Source organism: Tiliqua scincoides, chromosome 1 (genome assembly GCF_035046505.1).
Source record: "Tiliqua scincoides isolate rTilSci1 chromosome 1, rTilSci1.hap2, whole genome shotgun sequence".
Classification (NCBI taxonomy): Eukaryota; Metazoa; Chordata; class Lepidosauria; order Squamata; family Scincidae; genus Tiliqua; species Tiliqua scincoides.
The window spans coordinates 20,126,668-20,143,474 of NC_089821.1; the positions used below are offsets into that span (position 1 = coordinate 20,126,668).

At 43.9% G+C, this 16,807-nt stretch overlaps 1 protein-coding gene across 1 annotated transcript in view; it reads right to left on the reverse strand.

Annotated features, from left to right (window-relative positions):
- Positions 1-7,980: 7,980 nt before the first annotated feature.
- The window catches only part of GALNT16 (polypeptide N-acetylgalactosaminyltransferase 16), a 178,870-nt gene continuing 170,043 nt past the window's right edge, over positions 7,981-16,807 (reverse strand). Inside the window, exon 15 of the mRNA XM_066632335.1 lies at positions 7,981-15,971. Coding sequence (XP_066488432.1) covers positions 15,834-15,971 — 138 coding nt within the window. The 3' untranslated portion in view covers positions 7,981-15,833. The remainder of the gene's footprint in view (positions 15,972-16,807) is intronic.

Genomic DNA, 16,807 nt, shown 5'->3' on the forward strand with positions numbered 1-16,807 from the left:
TATGTTAGGATAAAATACTTGAGTTGCAGAGCTTCCAGAGCTCTGATGAGCTCTGCAAACAGCCCCTCCCCTTCAGAGCCACTCCAGGTGGTGTGTGTGTGTGTGTGTGTGTGTGTGTAATATTTCTAATCCCCTGGGGGCTGGGGATAAGAATAGGCCCTCAGTTTGGCTGTACTTATTGTAAGAGGCGACTAAACAGCCACCAGGTAGATGGGACTCGTCAGCCTGGGAAGGCAGCTCATCTGAGAGAAGGAAGCTTCCAGAGCTTCCAGAGCTCTGGCCTTCCAGAGCTCTGTTGATGGAGAGCTGCCCCTGCAGGCTAAGGAGGGGGTCGGGGCAGCTTTCTTGCATCCCTTAAACATGCAGCTTCTCATTTTTAACCCCTTGTAATCCCAGCTTTTGCTTACTTCATCTCTTCTAGGAATTTCTGGCAGCTATCATTCCTCTTCAGCCCGGATCATCAAATGTCATACTCCTCATAAAAAGTTTTAGTTTGTCTCAAAGGCATATAGAGGGACAAATACAAAATTGTTGCATCTCTGTATGTCTTACAGCCTCCCATCACATTTTTAAACAAATGGGATCAGGGATCTCCAACATTTCCCTATAGAATCCGGTCCTGTTGCTCTAGGTAGGTGGTGAATATTCTGTGCAGACAGTCTGTCCCTCAGATTTCTTCATCACACCCAACAGAGTCATTGTCATCATTCTTCTTTGAGACCATCTTAGGTGTCACTTGTGGTTGTTTGCAACCCTGTGATAACCACCTAATAACAGCAAGAGAAAACTAATATGGCAATTTAAGAGAGGGTGCACTTATCCTCTGAGAAAGTGCTATATTGGTCCCTGACTTGCACCTCTTGACTTTATTCTGCGTCTCCCCTTGCAATGTGGTCTCAATTTTTTTTTAATGGGCCCTGGGAAAAAGATTTATTGCAAATAATGTGAGCCTATGACATTTTATACATTTCCAATACTTCCTTTTTCTCACCAGCTTGGATCCCCTCATGCCATTTTTACTGGAGCAAAGGCAAACAGATCACGGGCAGCCCAATCCTGAGCTGCCCAGTGTAGGCCTGCAGCGGCGCCGAAAATGGCTGCCGCTTCATCTTGCGTGCTAACTGGGCAGCACCGGCAGCTCCTCTGGAGTAGGGGACTTTTGTCCTCTTCCCCTGGGTAAGGTGAGTAGCCCTGCAATGGGGCTACTTGATTCTACAGCGACCCAAGTGTCGGCGTAGAATCAAGAGCTTCCATGTCGGGCTACCTGCCCCCCTCCGCCCCACCCCCGGCACGCCTCCTCCCTGCCCTCTCCTTACCCTCGGTCCACCTCCCCCTATCCTGGAAGCCTGATGCCTCCTCCCCCCATCTACCTCTCTGCCACCCGGCAGTCCGCATGACCGCTGGGCAGCGGAGCACTAGTGCTCCACCAGCGTTCGCTCAGCACTGAGCTTGCACTGGCATCCACCAGCACCGAGGGCCACAAACATGCCTTGTGGCACACTTGCCAGTACGCACTGCATAGGATTGGGCCCTGTTAGAGAAATTGTGACTGGGATTGGCACATTTCTCTTTTCGTTCTCCCTGGAGAAATCGGAATAGCCTGCTTTATTACTGTAAATGTGCCAGAAATAAATGGAAGTAGCCATTTCAGGCTTCTGGTGGCTTCGATTGATCTTTTGTATGGCAGGTGTGGTTTTTCTCAGCAGTACGTGGAATGCAATTAATAAGAATGGATCAGCCACAAGTTTGGATCTCCGGTTTTTAACGCTTGTGTGATTTGGCAATTGCTCTCCTTGCCGAGCTGGCAGGGCTTCAGCAGCAGCTTGCTGCGGTTCTAAATCCTGTGCTCCGAGGGAATAGAAACCAGGCTCTGGAAACTTCATCTGGGTCCATTTAATGAACGAGGAGAATCAGAGACATGCATATTACCCAGTTAGAAATAAAAGCCCAGAGAAAATTGATCTTCATCCAATTCTTAGAGCTAATCGAGTCCTTCGCTCATTGTTAGAGCATACATTTGAATGGCATTTGCCTTCTCTCTTTCAATGCCCACCTAGAAATGATTGCATAGAAAACAGGCGTTACTAAAGAAAGCCCAGATGCACCTGGGCAGGTCAGTTCAGATGCTCAAGAGTGGAATGGAAGCCACAGGGAAGTCTGACCTTATGGACTGGGAAGCAGGGCATGCAGTTAAATGACCTGTGTTGTATTCTTTCGCATGGCCTTTTATTTGTGATTTGCAGTGCCTGATATACGTTTACTCACAAATTAACCAGTGGGGCTTACTCCCAGAAAAGTGCGCCTGGGTTTGCAAACTGTAAACAGCTCTTTCCTATTCTTATATGTGAATTAGTACCTATACCATTAGGAAAGTGTTTCTCAAACTGTGGGTCAGGTCCTAGGTATACCGTGAGCCAATTTCAGGTGGGACCCCATTCATTTCAAGGTGTCTTTTATTTTTAATATACTAGATGTAATGCTGCCATGCTATGTGACAGCATTTGGGGAAATGTTACAGGTCTGTACTTTTAACAGGAGATTATGTTTTAACAATGAAAATCAATGGGGCTTACTCCTGGGTAACGGTGAATAGGATTGCAACCTTTGGGAAGTCTGAGGAATTTTTTTTAAACAGATTAGTAACTGCTTGGGAGGGTTAGCAGGGTTCTTAATTTTAAATAAATTTTCAAACATACTTATTGTAAGCTTTTAATTTACTTACTTGATTTGATTTTGTCACATGGGGTGTTAAAACATTTCCTGCTTGATGATGTCACTTCTGGCCCTGACCTCACTTCCAGGTTAATGACATCACTTCTGGTGGCGCCCGACACATTGTCATTCTAAAAAGTGGGTCCTAGTGCTAAAACGTTTGAGAATAAAGGTTAACCTATCGGAAAATACCCAGGATTAGAAAAACATACAGACCATCATCCCGAAAGCTCAGTAGTAGTGGTATGGTGTCCACAGTCCATTGTGGGCAATTCTATACTTAGAATTCTAGGATTATTTATTTTATCTGTAATTAGCCAGTTTAAATCCACATGAGGTTTCTGAGGGCCAAAAACCTTCTTTCTTGATCTGGATAAAGGCAGAAATATTTATTTCTCACATTTTTATGGCGCCCTTTCTCTAAGAAGCTCAGGGTGGTGTAGATAGTTCTTCGCCTCTTTTTGTCCTCACAACAACCCTGTGAGGTAGGTGAGGCTGAGAGAGAATGACTTGCCCAAGGTCACCCAGGAAGCTTCATGGCTGAACGGGGATTTGAACCTGGATCTTCCAGATCTAACTCCTGAACCACTACATCATCCTGGCTCTCAAATTAACTGAACCCAAAACACAACTTTTACACAATGACTATAATCCAGGTGTCCTAGTATGTGGCACCAGTCATCTCATTAGAGATGCCAGGAAGTAGGAGAAAAACATCAACATCAAGCCAGGAAGTAGGAGAAAAAGTCTGATTTGTAGAAAATGTCATTTCTTTCACCCATCATTTCCTCTCCCCCCTCCCCCCCATGGCCTAGGGATTTTGGTGGCACTTCTGGAGCAGCTGCAATTCCCCAGAACCCTTGCTCCGGAGAGGCCAGAAAGTTTGAAGTAAATCGAGGTGATGTGTGCCACACTAAATATTGCTAATGAGCATCAGGTGTTTGTAAAGAGGAGCCTGACTCCTCATCCTCTGTATGGTAATTATTTTAAAGATCTACTTAGCATTTAGATTGCTTGGGGGAAGAAAAGCATCCAGCAAGTGATTGCCTTGGAAAAAAAATGCTCTGGTATTAAATAGATCTCCTTGAATACTGTTTTCATCTATCCAGACAGAAAACAGAGGTGACACTTTAGTTTGGGATAATTAGGAGGGCTTTGACATCACTAGGCTGTCCTTGTCAATGGTGCGATCGCAGCCAGCCTTGAGATTAAACAGAGGAAAAAGGACGGGGGAGAGAATAAAGCACCACACACAATGGTGCACCGAAGCAACCCAAAAACGATCGGCATTAAACACACTGTTTGAGGGGGGAAAAAACCCAGTCTGAAAAGTGCCAACTTGAATAGCTCACGCTTTGTAATTTATAACCCAAAGGGTAAACACTTCAGTACAATTTGCACACAGCTACATCTGTCAGGTTTTTAAACATCTTTCTTTTCCAGCCAGTAGTGATCTTCGCAGTGACACCATTCAGCTAAGGTAGCACTTCTATGGCAGGAGAACATCAAAATGAAAATGAAAAAGTCTGCCCCAGGTTGTTGCAGAGGCTTTAAAGGAGGAAAAAGTTCTCCTTCCTAGCAACCGAACTTGCCTCCGTAGTTAATAGGGGGCAGCCTTGAAGTTCAAAGTGAAGTATTTGTAAGGTATTAGAGTTAGGAACCCAACAGCAGGGCTAATGGAGGCCTGGGGCTGACAACCCAGAGAATATTTCCACCCCATTTAAGTACTTCAGGGGGGAATCTGCTTCTCTGCTACCTTCAAGGTCCAGTCATAGAAGGCTTTTTTTTTTTAAATTGACAGATTGTACACTATTTAGTATCTGTACATCACTTTCAAGTGTTCACAGCATATCATGTGTTTTATCACCTCCTTCCACTTACCACTGGAGCCATTTTGGGTAGCAAAGGACCTCTAGTAAAAGAACCCTAGTAAAAGAACTAGTACCCTAGTAAAAGAACTCTAGAAGAACCCTAGTAAAATGGACTATTCCTGTTCAGAGACTAAGCATTGAGAGAGGAGAGATGAAGGTATCATCGGTGCTTGAACTGATAGGACCAGATGTTTGAAGCTGATGCAGAAAGTGGCTGTACAAGCAAAAAATCCTCATGTACAGAGGTGTAACATGTACACACTGTATTTTATCTGCCCTGGTAACAGTTAAGTTCCAAGATTGCATGAAATAATATTTTGCATTGGTTTCCATGGAAATGTTACTCATGGCTGTTGGAATCTATTTCAGCTATGCGTTTAAAAAAGGGGAAAAAAATGATTTGTTCTTTGGGCCATTGGTGTCTGTTTTCCTATACTGTCACCCCAGTTGGGTAGCAAGACAAGTCCTGCTAGATGAGAACGAGTGTCACTCTAGTTCAGAACCCGGTTTCCAACAATGGTGAACCAGATGCCACCAGGAAGCCCACCAATAGAGCATGAAGGCAACAGCCTTGGCTCTGCTGTGATACTACAACAGCTGTTATTCAGTGGCACACTTTCTCAGAAGATGGTGCTTCCAGTTAGCTGCTGTGGGCAATAACTGCTGATTATTGAATAAGCTTGTCCCACCACCTTTTTAAGCTATCTAAGCCTAAAGTCCCATCCCCCCCAGCAATTAAATTAAATTTTTTTTTTCTGGCTGCAAAGATGAAACTAATAATTAAAGCCTCCCCACCCACAGAGAACAGGAGCTGACTAACAAAGGGCAATTCATGAATGTCACAGTGAACAGGAAGCAACTGATTAGCTAAAAGAAAGGGAGCAAGGACAAGGCTACTAATTAAGGGCACAATCCTAACCAGGTCTACTCAGAAGTAAGTCCTATTTTGTTCAATGGGGCTTACTCTCTGGAAGGTGTGGTTAGGATTGCAGCCAAAGGGACTTTTGCAGAGAGAGAAAAAGACTTTTGCTAACCCAGATTTATCTGTGTACAGTAGGATCTGGCCAGTGGGGACAGTCATTGCTGGATATTTAATGGTGAAATACAGCTATATTAAGTGCAGCGTGGAACTACTATTTTAATTCCATTTTTAGCTGACTGTGGAAAATTGAAGCCTCAAGAAGCATTAAGAAGCCCTAGTGTGGAAGCTACCTCAGTCAGCTATCACTTTGCTTACAACGTCAAAAAAACAAAAAACAAGACAGTAGTATCATTCTTTATCACGGCTGTCGCGTTTCAAACAAAGATGTTCTGAAGATTCACAAGAATACATGTGCATCGATGCCAAAGGTGAGCTTCTGAAGGCAGACATATGTATTTAAAAATAGGTATATGTGGCTCAGCCTAATCTTGATCAGCTCCTAATGGGGCAGGAGGTCTGGTCTAGAGGGTAGAGGCTCCATTTGCCTGAAGATTAACATCCACAAGGTCGCCAGTTCGAGGCCACCGGCACCGTGCGACCTTGAAGCAGCTGGCAAGCTGCAGCTGAGCTGTTCCATCTGCTTGGAGCGTGGGAGGATGGAGGCCAGAATGTTAAACCAGATCGGAGTGTAACACCTTGAATGTGGTGGTTCTTGAAAGAGAGAACCTTCTTTCAATTTGTAAAAATCCCTGCATGGATTTAATAAGCCTGCCTGTGTAAACCGCCTTGAATAAAGTCTTGAATAAAGACCAAGAAAGGCGGTATATAAATACTGTATATTATTATATTATTATAATTATTATTTTCTTGTGGGATCAAATCCCTGCCTAAGGGAGGGATTTTGTGCCAACAATGCAAAAAGTACTGTTGTTCAGTAACTAAAATGCTTGGCATTTTCCAGGCTATTGGGGACAGTGTTTTGGAGTTAACAACTGAAAATAAGAATGACCAGAAGGCTTAGCAAAGGTCAATCCAGTTTAAAAATGACTACGGGGCAAAACCCAGGTGGTTCCACACAAGTTTTTTAAAATGTAATTGAGCAGTAAAGCGGGACTATACCATATTCTGGGACGAAATAAGGCTGTCAGCCTAATTCTACCTAAATCCCAGCATGGCAATATGCTGCTTCTCACAGGGGATTTTTGGCTGCTGGAGGCTTCCTTGGGGTAAAGGAACACTTGATCCCTCACCTGGGAATAAGCTCCTGCAGCTGCAACAGGTCAACTTGGACATGCAGCAGTGATATTCCCAGTGCAAGTCCCTGTTGAACTGTGCAGGTGGATCAGGCCCGGGAAGGGGGTTTGGATTCAGCATGCACCAGTGACACTGATCCCACCACGCTCTCAGGCCTGATGCACCCACCCCCCAACCATTACCATCCTGTTCCACTTTCCCCTGTCCATTCAACCCTCTCCCTGCCCCTGCACCAGACGTCTCTGCTTCAGTGGCCCTCCCAACGACCACTGGCAACAGTGGGAAGGCTCTGACCTTCCTGCTGCCACACCAGGGCTTTGTGCTGTTACAAATCACTTTATGGCACTTTTGGATAGCACTTGCCAGTAGAATTGCCAGCGCAGGCCCTGTTCATTCAACCCCCCTCCCTACCCCTGCACTGGACTTACCTGCTCCAATGGTCTACCTGATGGTCACCAGCAACAGCAGGAAGGCTCTGGCCTTCCGGCTGGCAAACCAGGGCCTGGCACTGTCACAAAGCTTTTTATGGCACTTTTGTGACAGCCTTTGCTGGTGGAATGCATGTTCTGCTAGCGCAGACCCTTGATAGGATTGGGTTGTGTGATCCCTTTTTCTGCTACTGATGGTGTGCTTGTTGTGAGTTCAGTTACCTCACATCTGTAACAGTGGCATAGCTAGGGGGGTGCAAAGCACTCCGATTTGCAGGTGTTGCCTCAGTTTTGCTCTAGCAGCTGGGAATGACTCCAAAAGGGAGGGACCGCTTGCATGCTGCAGTGAGGCTCCCTGCAAAACTTAGTGCTTTGCACACCCTGTAACTGTGCCACTGTTCTGTAATGCTTGCACTTCACAGAAATTGTAAAAGGGTTTTGTGTCTCCCCAATTTCGCTTCTAAAGTACACTTTATGCTATGAAAAATGGGACTGCTCTACAATTGTACTGAGTAAAGGGTGTTAGAGGTTGCTCAGTTGGAGAACTGTCTACCTAGTTATTTTGGGTGTTTCCAATCCTAACTCTCTCTGCATTGTTTCTTTTTTTAATTCAACTTGAAACTACTTTTAGATCTTTACAGTTAAAAATCAGTAAATCTGATTTAACACCGAAGTGTGACTTACAGTAGGAGAGACGTTTCCAGATGTTGTTCCAGTCTGAGAAATAATTCATTGTTGAAGCGTTAGTGCAAATTCTGCCCCAGATGGAATCCAATTAAAATGCTGAGACACATTTTTCAGAAGTGGAGTTTATTCCAGCATCTTTACAGACAGGTTCAGGTACATGCTTTGGTTAAGAAAAGAGGGGGGGGGGAGGCAAACCTATGTTCACATAAATTACTTTTGGCAAAGTGCATTTTGTGATGAAAAGAGAGAAGGGAAAAATAAATGCTTCCAAAAGGATTTCTATACAGAATTTGGCTCCTGTTAATAAATCCTGATAATTATCCTCCCTGCACACTCAGTTACAATGATTAAGGTTTAATAAAATCTTTTAAAAACATCCCCTAGTCCACCTCTTCCTTGTAATGAAATCACATGTAATGGATCTGCTTGCATTCACCACCTGAAGGATAAATTTATCCCCTTAAAACTTGCTAAAAAAAAAAAAAAAGACTTTCTCCCTGATTCCATGGGGAATGACTGGGTCCCTGCCAGTGGAAGATGGTCTTTCCACACAAGCATCCCCTGCTGGATCAGGAACCCCACAGATAGAGCAGGATGTGTAATCCTTGTGTTCAGGGATGCACTCGTGATGCAGCCTTGAATGGATTGGGATGGTATGCATGGCACCTAGCAGGTGGTTCATAATGTGACCTGATGCACCTCTAGTGTAACCATCTCTTTTCCCATTTCGTACCTATTAAGGTGGTTTGGACTCAGTCCTTCCAAAACTGCCAATCAATAGCGTTATCGCAAAGGGTGCCTGCTATTGGCTGGACAGCTAGACAAATACAGCTGTAACTCTGAATTAGGTCCTTAAGTGGCCTGTTCCCTAAAGTGGCATTTCTCAAACTGTGGGTCACAACCCAATTTTTTGTGGGTTGCAGACCCACCATGACCAGAAGTGACTTCTGGGTCATGCCAGCTTGCAAGCCGTATCTGGCTGCACTGTGCCGCGCCACGACCCAGAATGCCTTGCGGAAACTGCCTGTAAGGCATTCTGGGGCATGATATGGTGTGACACGGCCAATGACATGGGTCATTGGCTGGCGTGACCCAGAAGTGGCTTCTGGTTTGCACTCCATAGTGCTTTGCAGCTTCCTGGTCGTGGCAGGCTCAGAACCTACCATGGACGCTGGAGTGGATCGCAAAGTAGGACATTTGAGAACTGCCTGCCCTAAAGGAATGTGATGGACATAACATGCGATACCATATAGCTAATGCCATGGTGGCCATTTCGAAGACACTCTTCCTAGTGTAGATATCCAAATTAGAAAATACAAAAACAAAGGTCAGGGTTAGATGTAGATATCCAAAGAAGGGAGTGAATCATTGCTTTAGGATATGATATGGATGCTCTACCCATGAAAAAATCAGGCTCACTTTTGTAATGAATTGGAGTACATGGGGGGGGCTACTTCATATGATTGTTTCTGTATATAAATAATGCTTGTGTAGGAAAGAGCATCTGTGTCTAACACAGAACACATCAGCCATTTTAGCCTCGCACTCAGAATAGGGAAAACTCTCGTTCTATACTCTGATGTAGTAGTGTATCCAGGCTTTATATGTTGAATTACAGGTTTCATTTTTTTTTCAACAGCGAAACAATCTTTATGGAAGAAACATGAATTTTCCTATACAAAGCCCATTTCCAGGTTGGAGATATTAAGCATATGAGCTAGCCCCGAGCCAGATCATAGTCATTAAATAGCCCACAGTGGTTCTATGTGGCCTTCAATCAATAGGTCAGTTTTGAGTCTGAGCATCATTGCAAAATACAATTTGCAGTACTTAAGGCTTGATACAATGCCCTACGATTTGTTAGGCCTGAGATTATTCATTGCAATTGGTTATATACTCAAAAAGTCAATCTGATTTTTTTTTTCCACTCAGAGGTAAAAAGCCCTGGAAACATGTTTAGATCCAGAATCCTTACTCCAAAACATGAACATATAACTCTTTTTAATCGGTTTCTATGGTAAGGGGAAGTTCTTGCTTTTTGCTAAGAAATTCCTGCAAGTTACATGGACTACATTGGATGAACTTAAGGCCACAGACTCTTTAACTTTTCCTTTTATGGTTGAAAATCTCATGCTGAAAATGAGGCATGAAACTAGCGTGCCCAGCTCCCACCTCAAGCATATCCCCCTTTCATATTAGCAGAGTAACTGTGTGGCTTAGCTTTTAGTTCCCTGCACAAGAGCCTTATCTCTCAAGTGTCTTTTATTTGCTTCTCATTTTGAAACCTGTCCCTTATCATTTTTGAAAGCTGCCCAGTTCTCGCCATGTGTTCCGCACAAAGTTCCCTGCTGTTGGACTTAATTGCTGCTACAAACCCCTTGACAGTGTCCCCAAAGTAACAGTGAATTAACTCGGCTTGCTGCCTTCCTGACTCAAATCCAACAGCAGAAGCAGCAAGCTAGCTTCATTATGGTGCAGCCAGACCCAGTGGGCTCTCTTCAAAAACTACTGCCAGACACAAGATTTCTCACAGTCCTATATATCCCACGCCAGCCTTTACCATTTTAAAGAGCAGATTTCACAGTGCAGAAATGGGTATGATATAGTTCTCTTGTATGACTGTACCTGTTAAGGGCTAATTCAAACACACCATTTGCATGCTGATGTGGAGACTGTACCAGCTGAAAAGCCTAGTTATCATACATAGAGTTGCATAGGGGAGGGAGGATTGGTGTGCTTAAATGGTTTCCAGAGTCCAGTATGTGCAGGGAGCTCAGAGAGGACAGCTTGTGTTCAAGAGCATTCATCATCTCCAGGATACACATCCAACTGAGAAACTGGCAAGACAGAGTAGGATGGCAACATGGGGGTTACAGCACTCAGACTTCATCTAACAGGTTTTCTTAGGTACACTCCCCATGTTTCTGGTTTAGCACTAAGGCACTGCATTCGGAGCATGGAGGGGGTTCCAAGCAAACCCATCACTCAGAATGCCTGAAAAAGACTTCATGATTGTTAAAGAATGAGAGCTCACACTAGTGCATCAGAAAGAAGTTAGCTTACTAGGTACATGTTGGAGGTGAGGAGGCACAGAAGGGTTACTCTAAGAGTCATTCTGCATATTATGTGGTGACAAACTTGGCTTTGCCACAGAATGTACATAGAGACCTACAGCCAAGCCAATCCTGACTTCCTGATAAGTACAGGCATCCCCCACTCATCTGACAGGTTAGGGACTGGAGCCCTGGTAAAAAGCAGAAACGTTTGAAAAGCGAAACTCAGACTTTTTAAAATTTACCAATGTTGCTCCCAATGCTTTTTTAGCTAGCAAATTGCAAATGCCTTTTTTATCTTGCAAATTCCTGCTGTCACACAAAGATTTCTGCAAATAGGCTCTCATTAACACCTTCGGGAATGGAAATAGACCTGGAGCTAAAGTTGGTGTACTCTCTCTCTCTCTCTCTCTCACACACACACACACACACACACACACATACCAAAACAGTTTTAATCACCATGTTATGTACAAATCAACATGGGGAAGGGCAATTTTAGCCTTTAGAACAGCAGAGAGAGGTTGAAAGAGTGGAGCATGAGTTGAACGAATGACTTCCGAGTACAATTGAAATGTGTTGAAAGAGTGTGTTGTCGAAAATCGAACAGTCAGAGAGCGGGGGATGCCCAAAATGGCAGAACATATTTGCTGCATTCACACCGAGTCAGTCACAACTAAGTTGCACTGAAAGCAATAGAACGATTTCAATGGACTAGGAATCGAAAGGAACATGAAATTACTTCAGTGGAACTAGTCATGATGAACACTTACTGGATTATACCCAATATGTGGAAATAAACACCAATTAAATAGAGATGAGAGAAAGAAAAGCAGCATGCTGTATGGAAAATGCCCAGCTCTCCCAATGTGACACACTTCCCTATCACAGAAGAATATGGTAAACTTTTGCACACAAGGGGGGATACAGATTCTTTGCCTAACAGGCAGTGTAATTAGGGTAGGGGACACATCAAAGCATATTCAAATATAGCATTCTTCAGTTGATGAAGGGCAATCCATAATGAAGCCTTAAAAAAAAAAAAGCTATGTTGCAGGATCTATACTGGTCAATGGATATTTTTTATTTTTCAGACACTTAAATTCTGATGATTAACAGTTTCCTCTGTTGCCTTTGTTCAAAGTGCCAACCATAGCAAGCTGGTAGGAGTTTGTTATTGAAGATATCTCGTGAAAGTGTCCTTGTCTCAATGCAAACATGGCCAGATGTATTACGCCTTAGTCATATTGGAGGTTTGCACAATCTAACCATTAAATTACTTTTAATATTAATGTACAGATATCAGAACATGTTTGGAAAGCGAACTTTTTGAACTATTAAATGGCGCCATGAAGATCACTGGTGATCTTAAATGGCGCCATGAAAACCTGACTTGTGAGCCTTTAATAGAGTAGAAGTTTGGACCAGCATTAATCCTGGGGGAAAACTCTGATACAAGTTCATAAGATATAACTAGCTATCTGTGAAAGGACCTCAGAACTGAAGTTTCAAAGGGAATAAGACTGATGGACCTCAATTTGAATAACGCACTTTGTAATGATTAGTAATCTTAGAGTCTTGCCAAGAAGTGGGAAAGTTAGTATCACTGTTGTAGTTTGAGGGCTGTATCCTGGTTGGAAATGAGGTGCTCTGTTCCATGAGCAAATACATACAGAAGAAACTGCACAAGAATAAGGTACTGACAATTTTCTGTGTGACGTCTTGTACCATGTATTATGCAATATGTTGCACAAGGGCAAAGCCATGGTCAGGATTCCCTTTGGATTTTTGTATACAAGAATCTTCTATGTGCACTTGCCTCCTTATACATGTAGGGTAACTTGGGACATAGCACTGAGTAGCACTTCCATCTGTTACAGAGCCAAAGGAAGTTTGTGGCAGACAGTGAGCTAGCTTTGGGTGTATGATGGAAAATTGTTTGCGCTATCCTTCTTTGCTTATAAGGTAGAAAAGGTTCTCAAATGCAACCATGGGTACAATCCTAACAAACTTTCCAGCACCGAGGTAAGAGCAATGCAGCTCCAAGGTAAGGGAACAAACATTTTCTTTCCTTGAAGAGGCCTCTGTGATTGTCCGCTACCACAGGATGTAACACATGCTCCATTGCCACAGCTATGCCAGTGTTGGAAATTTGGTTAGGATATGGGACTTTGTTACTTTACCTTTGTTTTTGACTCTTATGAGAAAACTTTGGGTTTAAGAAAGGTGAACACCAGATATGGGTTTGTACCCTAAGTTTAGTTAGTCATGACTAAGGAAGTTATAATGACAAAATTCCAATGATGTCAAATCTGACTAAGGGCTTAAGCCTATCCAGATTTCCAGCACTGATGCACCACAATGTAGCCCTGCAGTAAGGACTAAATATTCCTCTGGGGTTAGTGTCCCCCCCACCCCAGTGCAGGATACAGCACACACTCTATTGGCACAACTGCACCTGTACTAGAAATCTGGATAGGATTAGGCCCTAAATTTAGGATACAACCCACTGATCTTTCAAACTAGCTGCAATACCTCCATGAATAGTGGTTCCCAAACTGTGGGTCACAACCTGATTTTTGGTGGGTTTCCAAAGGGTGATGGAAAATCAGATACCTAATTGTCTCAAGCGCTAAGGCCATTCAAAAATTAGATACTGTAGCTGCTAAGTTTAGATACTCATGCAGTTTGCAAGCATGTGTAAATACAGGGAGATAAATGTTCGAGGGTCTTTTCTGTTTATTATAAATAAATAAATAAAATGTTTTTCTTTCTAGATCTCCATTTTTAAAAGTCTGGTAAACCTAGGTGGGTTCTGATAGAGTGTCATTTTAAAAAGTGGTATCCCAGTGCTACAAAGTTTAGGAACCACTGCCCTAGGACACAGTAGGGACAGCATAAATTTTATGCCAGAGGCACTCAGCCCCACTAGTGGGAATGGTTCTCTAAAGAGGTTGCAAGAACTGGACAGGCAAGCAGCCTGACTGCAGAGAAATAAGTCACTAAAATGAATCATGCAATGGCAATTTAGGCTGCAGTTGTGCCTTGTGTTGCGATGCGATTCAAATCAAGGGGAGGGGAAACAGTGAAAGGCAACCATGTGCATGTGATATGGGTCTACCATTGTTGCTGCTCTAGATTTGGATCCTGGCAGCATAATTGCACCAGAATCCATAAAGACTCACCATATGGATTCTTTAGCTTGGTTGCACATTAGAACTGCTGTTCAACCAACATGTGCAGAGGTCCACTGTATGTCAGTTGAGCAGTGGCAAACAGCTGACGTGCAATTCAGTTCTATGCAGCAGTTCCATAGAGTTATGTGGAGCTTACTTTCAAGTAAGTGTCTCTAGGACTATAATCTTAAATGGGTGCAGAACAGTCAAAGTTTTTGTGCCCGTAGCACAGGGGCAAACGTCCATTCTCATTGCACTTGGCCAGCTGGGAAATGTGAAGGGATCAGGGCAAGACAGCCACTGCTCCATGTCTTGCACTCTATGCTGGGAGGAAAAATCAAGACAAAGATGGGCTTAGCCCAGGCATGGATTCAAAAACATCTGAAGACAGACTTTCAAGAGAGGGAATGTTCCCTGGAGCAGGTTGAGCAGCAATGCCTTTGGTTTTCAGAAAGCCAAATCTGGCTGGTTTGTTAAAGTGAGCCAAAGGCAAAAGTGCAGCTTGATCATTTTAATCAGTGCTTCAGCACAAGCCCAGTTTACAAGAACATGGTGTTACATCAATCTCCATGCTAATGTAACCCAAACATGCACTAGCAAAGGCAGGAGGAGGTGATATATACTCTCTCTAGAGCCCTTCGCCTTCCTTTGCTTAGCACAGAAAGCACGAACACTTTTACCCAGGCTGCCAGGGCAGTGTCACAGAATGCCTTTCGGAAGGAACTTAATGGATGGATTCTAGCAGCTGCTGCATCACATTCACCAATCTCAAGAGTGACCTCCAATTACCTATCTGCTACAGTTTAGGCAATAAATTTTCTGAGCATTGTTTTCCCATGATAGAATCAAAGGAAAGGATCGAGACCTCCCCCCCATGCAGTTTTGAACAGTAACTAGCATCACTTATGCGTTCTATATAAATTAGAAGGGCACCTTTTCTCGTGTCATGTCAAATGACATTTGTTTGTAGCACAGCACACTCAAGTTAAAAGGAATCCGTTTAGCCACTGAAGGCTGGTTTTTAACTTCCCTCTTGCAGTACCATCAACCTGATCAGCTACTTAAAACAAGGAAGCCATACAGAGGATTTCTGCAAGGAATGATATTAACAAACTCCAATGAAGAAAAACACAGAAACAATAACTCCGTAAATGACTCCAGCCTCTTCTTCCAGTAGGCCACCTCCCAATAATTGTGCCATGACTATTCTTGCCAGCTTAGTCATAAAGCATTTTGTACAACACACATGCAAGATGAGAAGTGATGTCACGTCAGAAAATCAGTGAAGCCAAACAAAACCACCAGGGGAGCTTACATTAAGTATTGTCACAGATACCAATTTCCATGGGATCGTGGACCACAAGTTTCCCTGGAGAAGGAATGGAAGGGATAGCTATCCCCAGCTATCAGTCCATCTTAGTCACACATAAGTCTCGGTTATTGGGGACTGAACCCTTCACTAGCCTTGGGCTGCTGTGGAGTTTCCTAAGGTGTTATTCACTGGGGAAACAGGGATAACAAACGGGCCATTTCCAGTTCCGTTCCTTACATCTTGAAGTGCTTCGTTAATAAATTCAAAAACACACTGAAATTTCAACTGAAATGTTACTGGCAGAGGCTCACAATCAACATACTGAGGGTTCAAAGATAATCAGACGTCATCCCCCACCCTAGCCCTGACCATTCCCGGAGTCTCATGCAAATGCAATGGACAGATTGCTGGGCAACCATCATGTGGCCTGGAGCAGCTCCCACTGTTGGCCCAGAATGTCTGACTGGCAGATGTTGGTGACTAGTCTGCTGGACTGGCTCTCTAAGCAGAGGCCGCTGACAAAGTGCTGGATGAAGCTGCCTTTCATCTTCCATTTCTGCACGGGAGGAGGAGAGAAGAAAAAGAACAAGATCAATAAATGAACACTGCCCCCAACTTTGATTTGTTTCTTGCTTTTTTTTAAACTACAAAGGAAAGCTATAATCTGAGATAGTGTCAGTGAAGCACTACAAACCCTCAAAAGGTTGTTGGCAACCTTCAGTCTCGAAAGACTATGGTATCACGCTCTTAAAGGTGGTTCAGGAACAGCGTCTAGTGTGGCTGAAAAGGCCAATTCGGGAGTGACAATCCCTTCCACACCAGGAGCAAGTGCAATCTGTCCCTGGTCTGTCTCCCTGGCTATGGGCCTTCCTTCTTTGCCTCTTTGCCTCAGACTGTTGGCCAAGTGTCTCTTCAAACTGGGAAAGGCCATGCTGCACAGCCTGTCTCAAAGCGGGCCACTCAGAGGCCAGGGTTTCCCACTTGTTGAGGTCCATCCCTAAGGCCTTCAGATCCCTCTTGCAGATGTCCTTGTATTGCAGCTGTGGTCTACCTGTAGGGCGCTTTCCTTGCACGAGTTCTCCATAGAGGAGATCCTTTGGGATCCGGCCATCATCCATTCTCACAACATGACCAAGCCAACGCAGGCGTCTCTGCTTCAGCAGTGCATACAAACCCTCAAAAAGTGCAATAATTATACTTAATAGATGAGACTTCTATCCCATGGTTGGACACAAATCCACTGTCTCACCCAGGGTCAGCCTTAGGGCAATTTGACCAATCTGGTCAAATGGGGTCCTATGCCTGGAGGGCCCCCACACTGGGGTGGCAAGTAGAACACCCACAGCCACTGCCGTCACGTCACTCAGTAGCTGACGCTCCGGCACGAAGTAA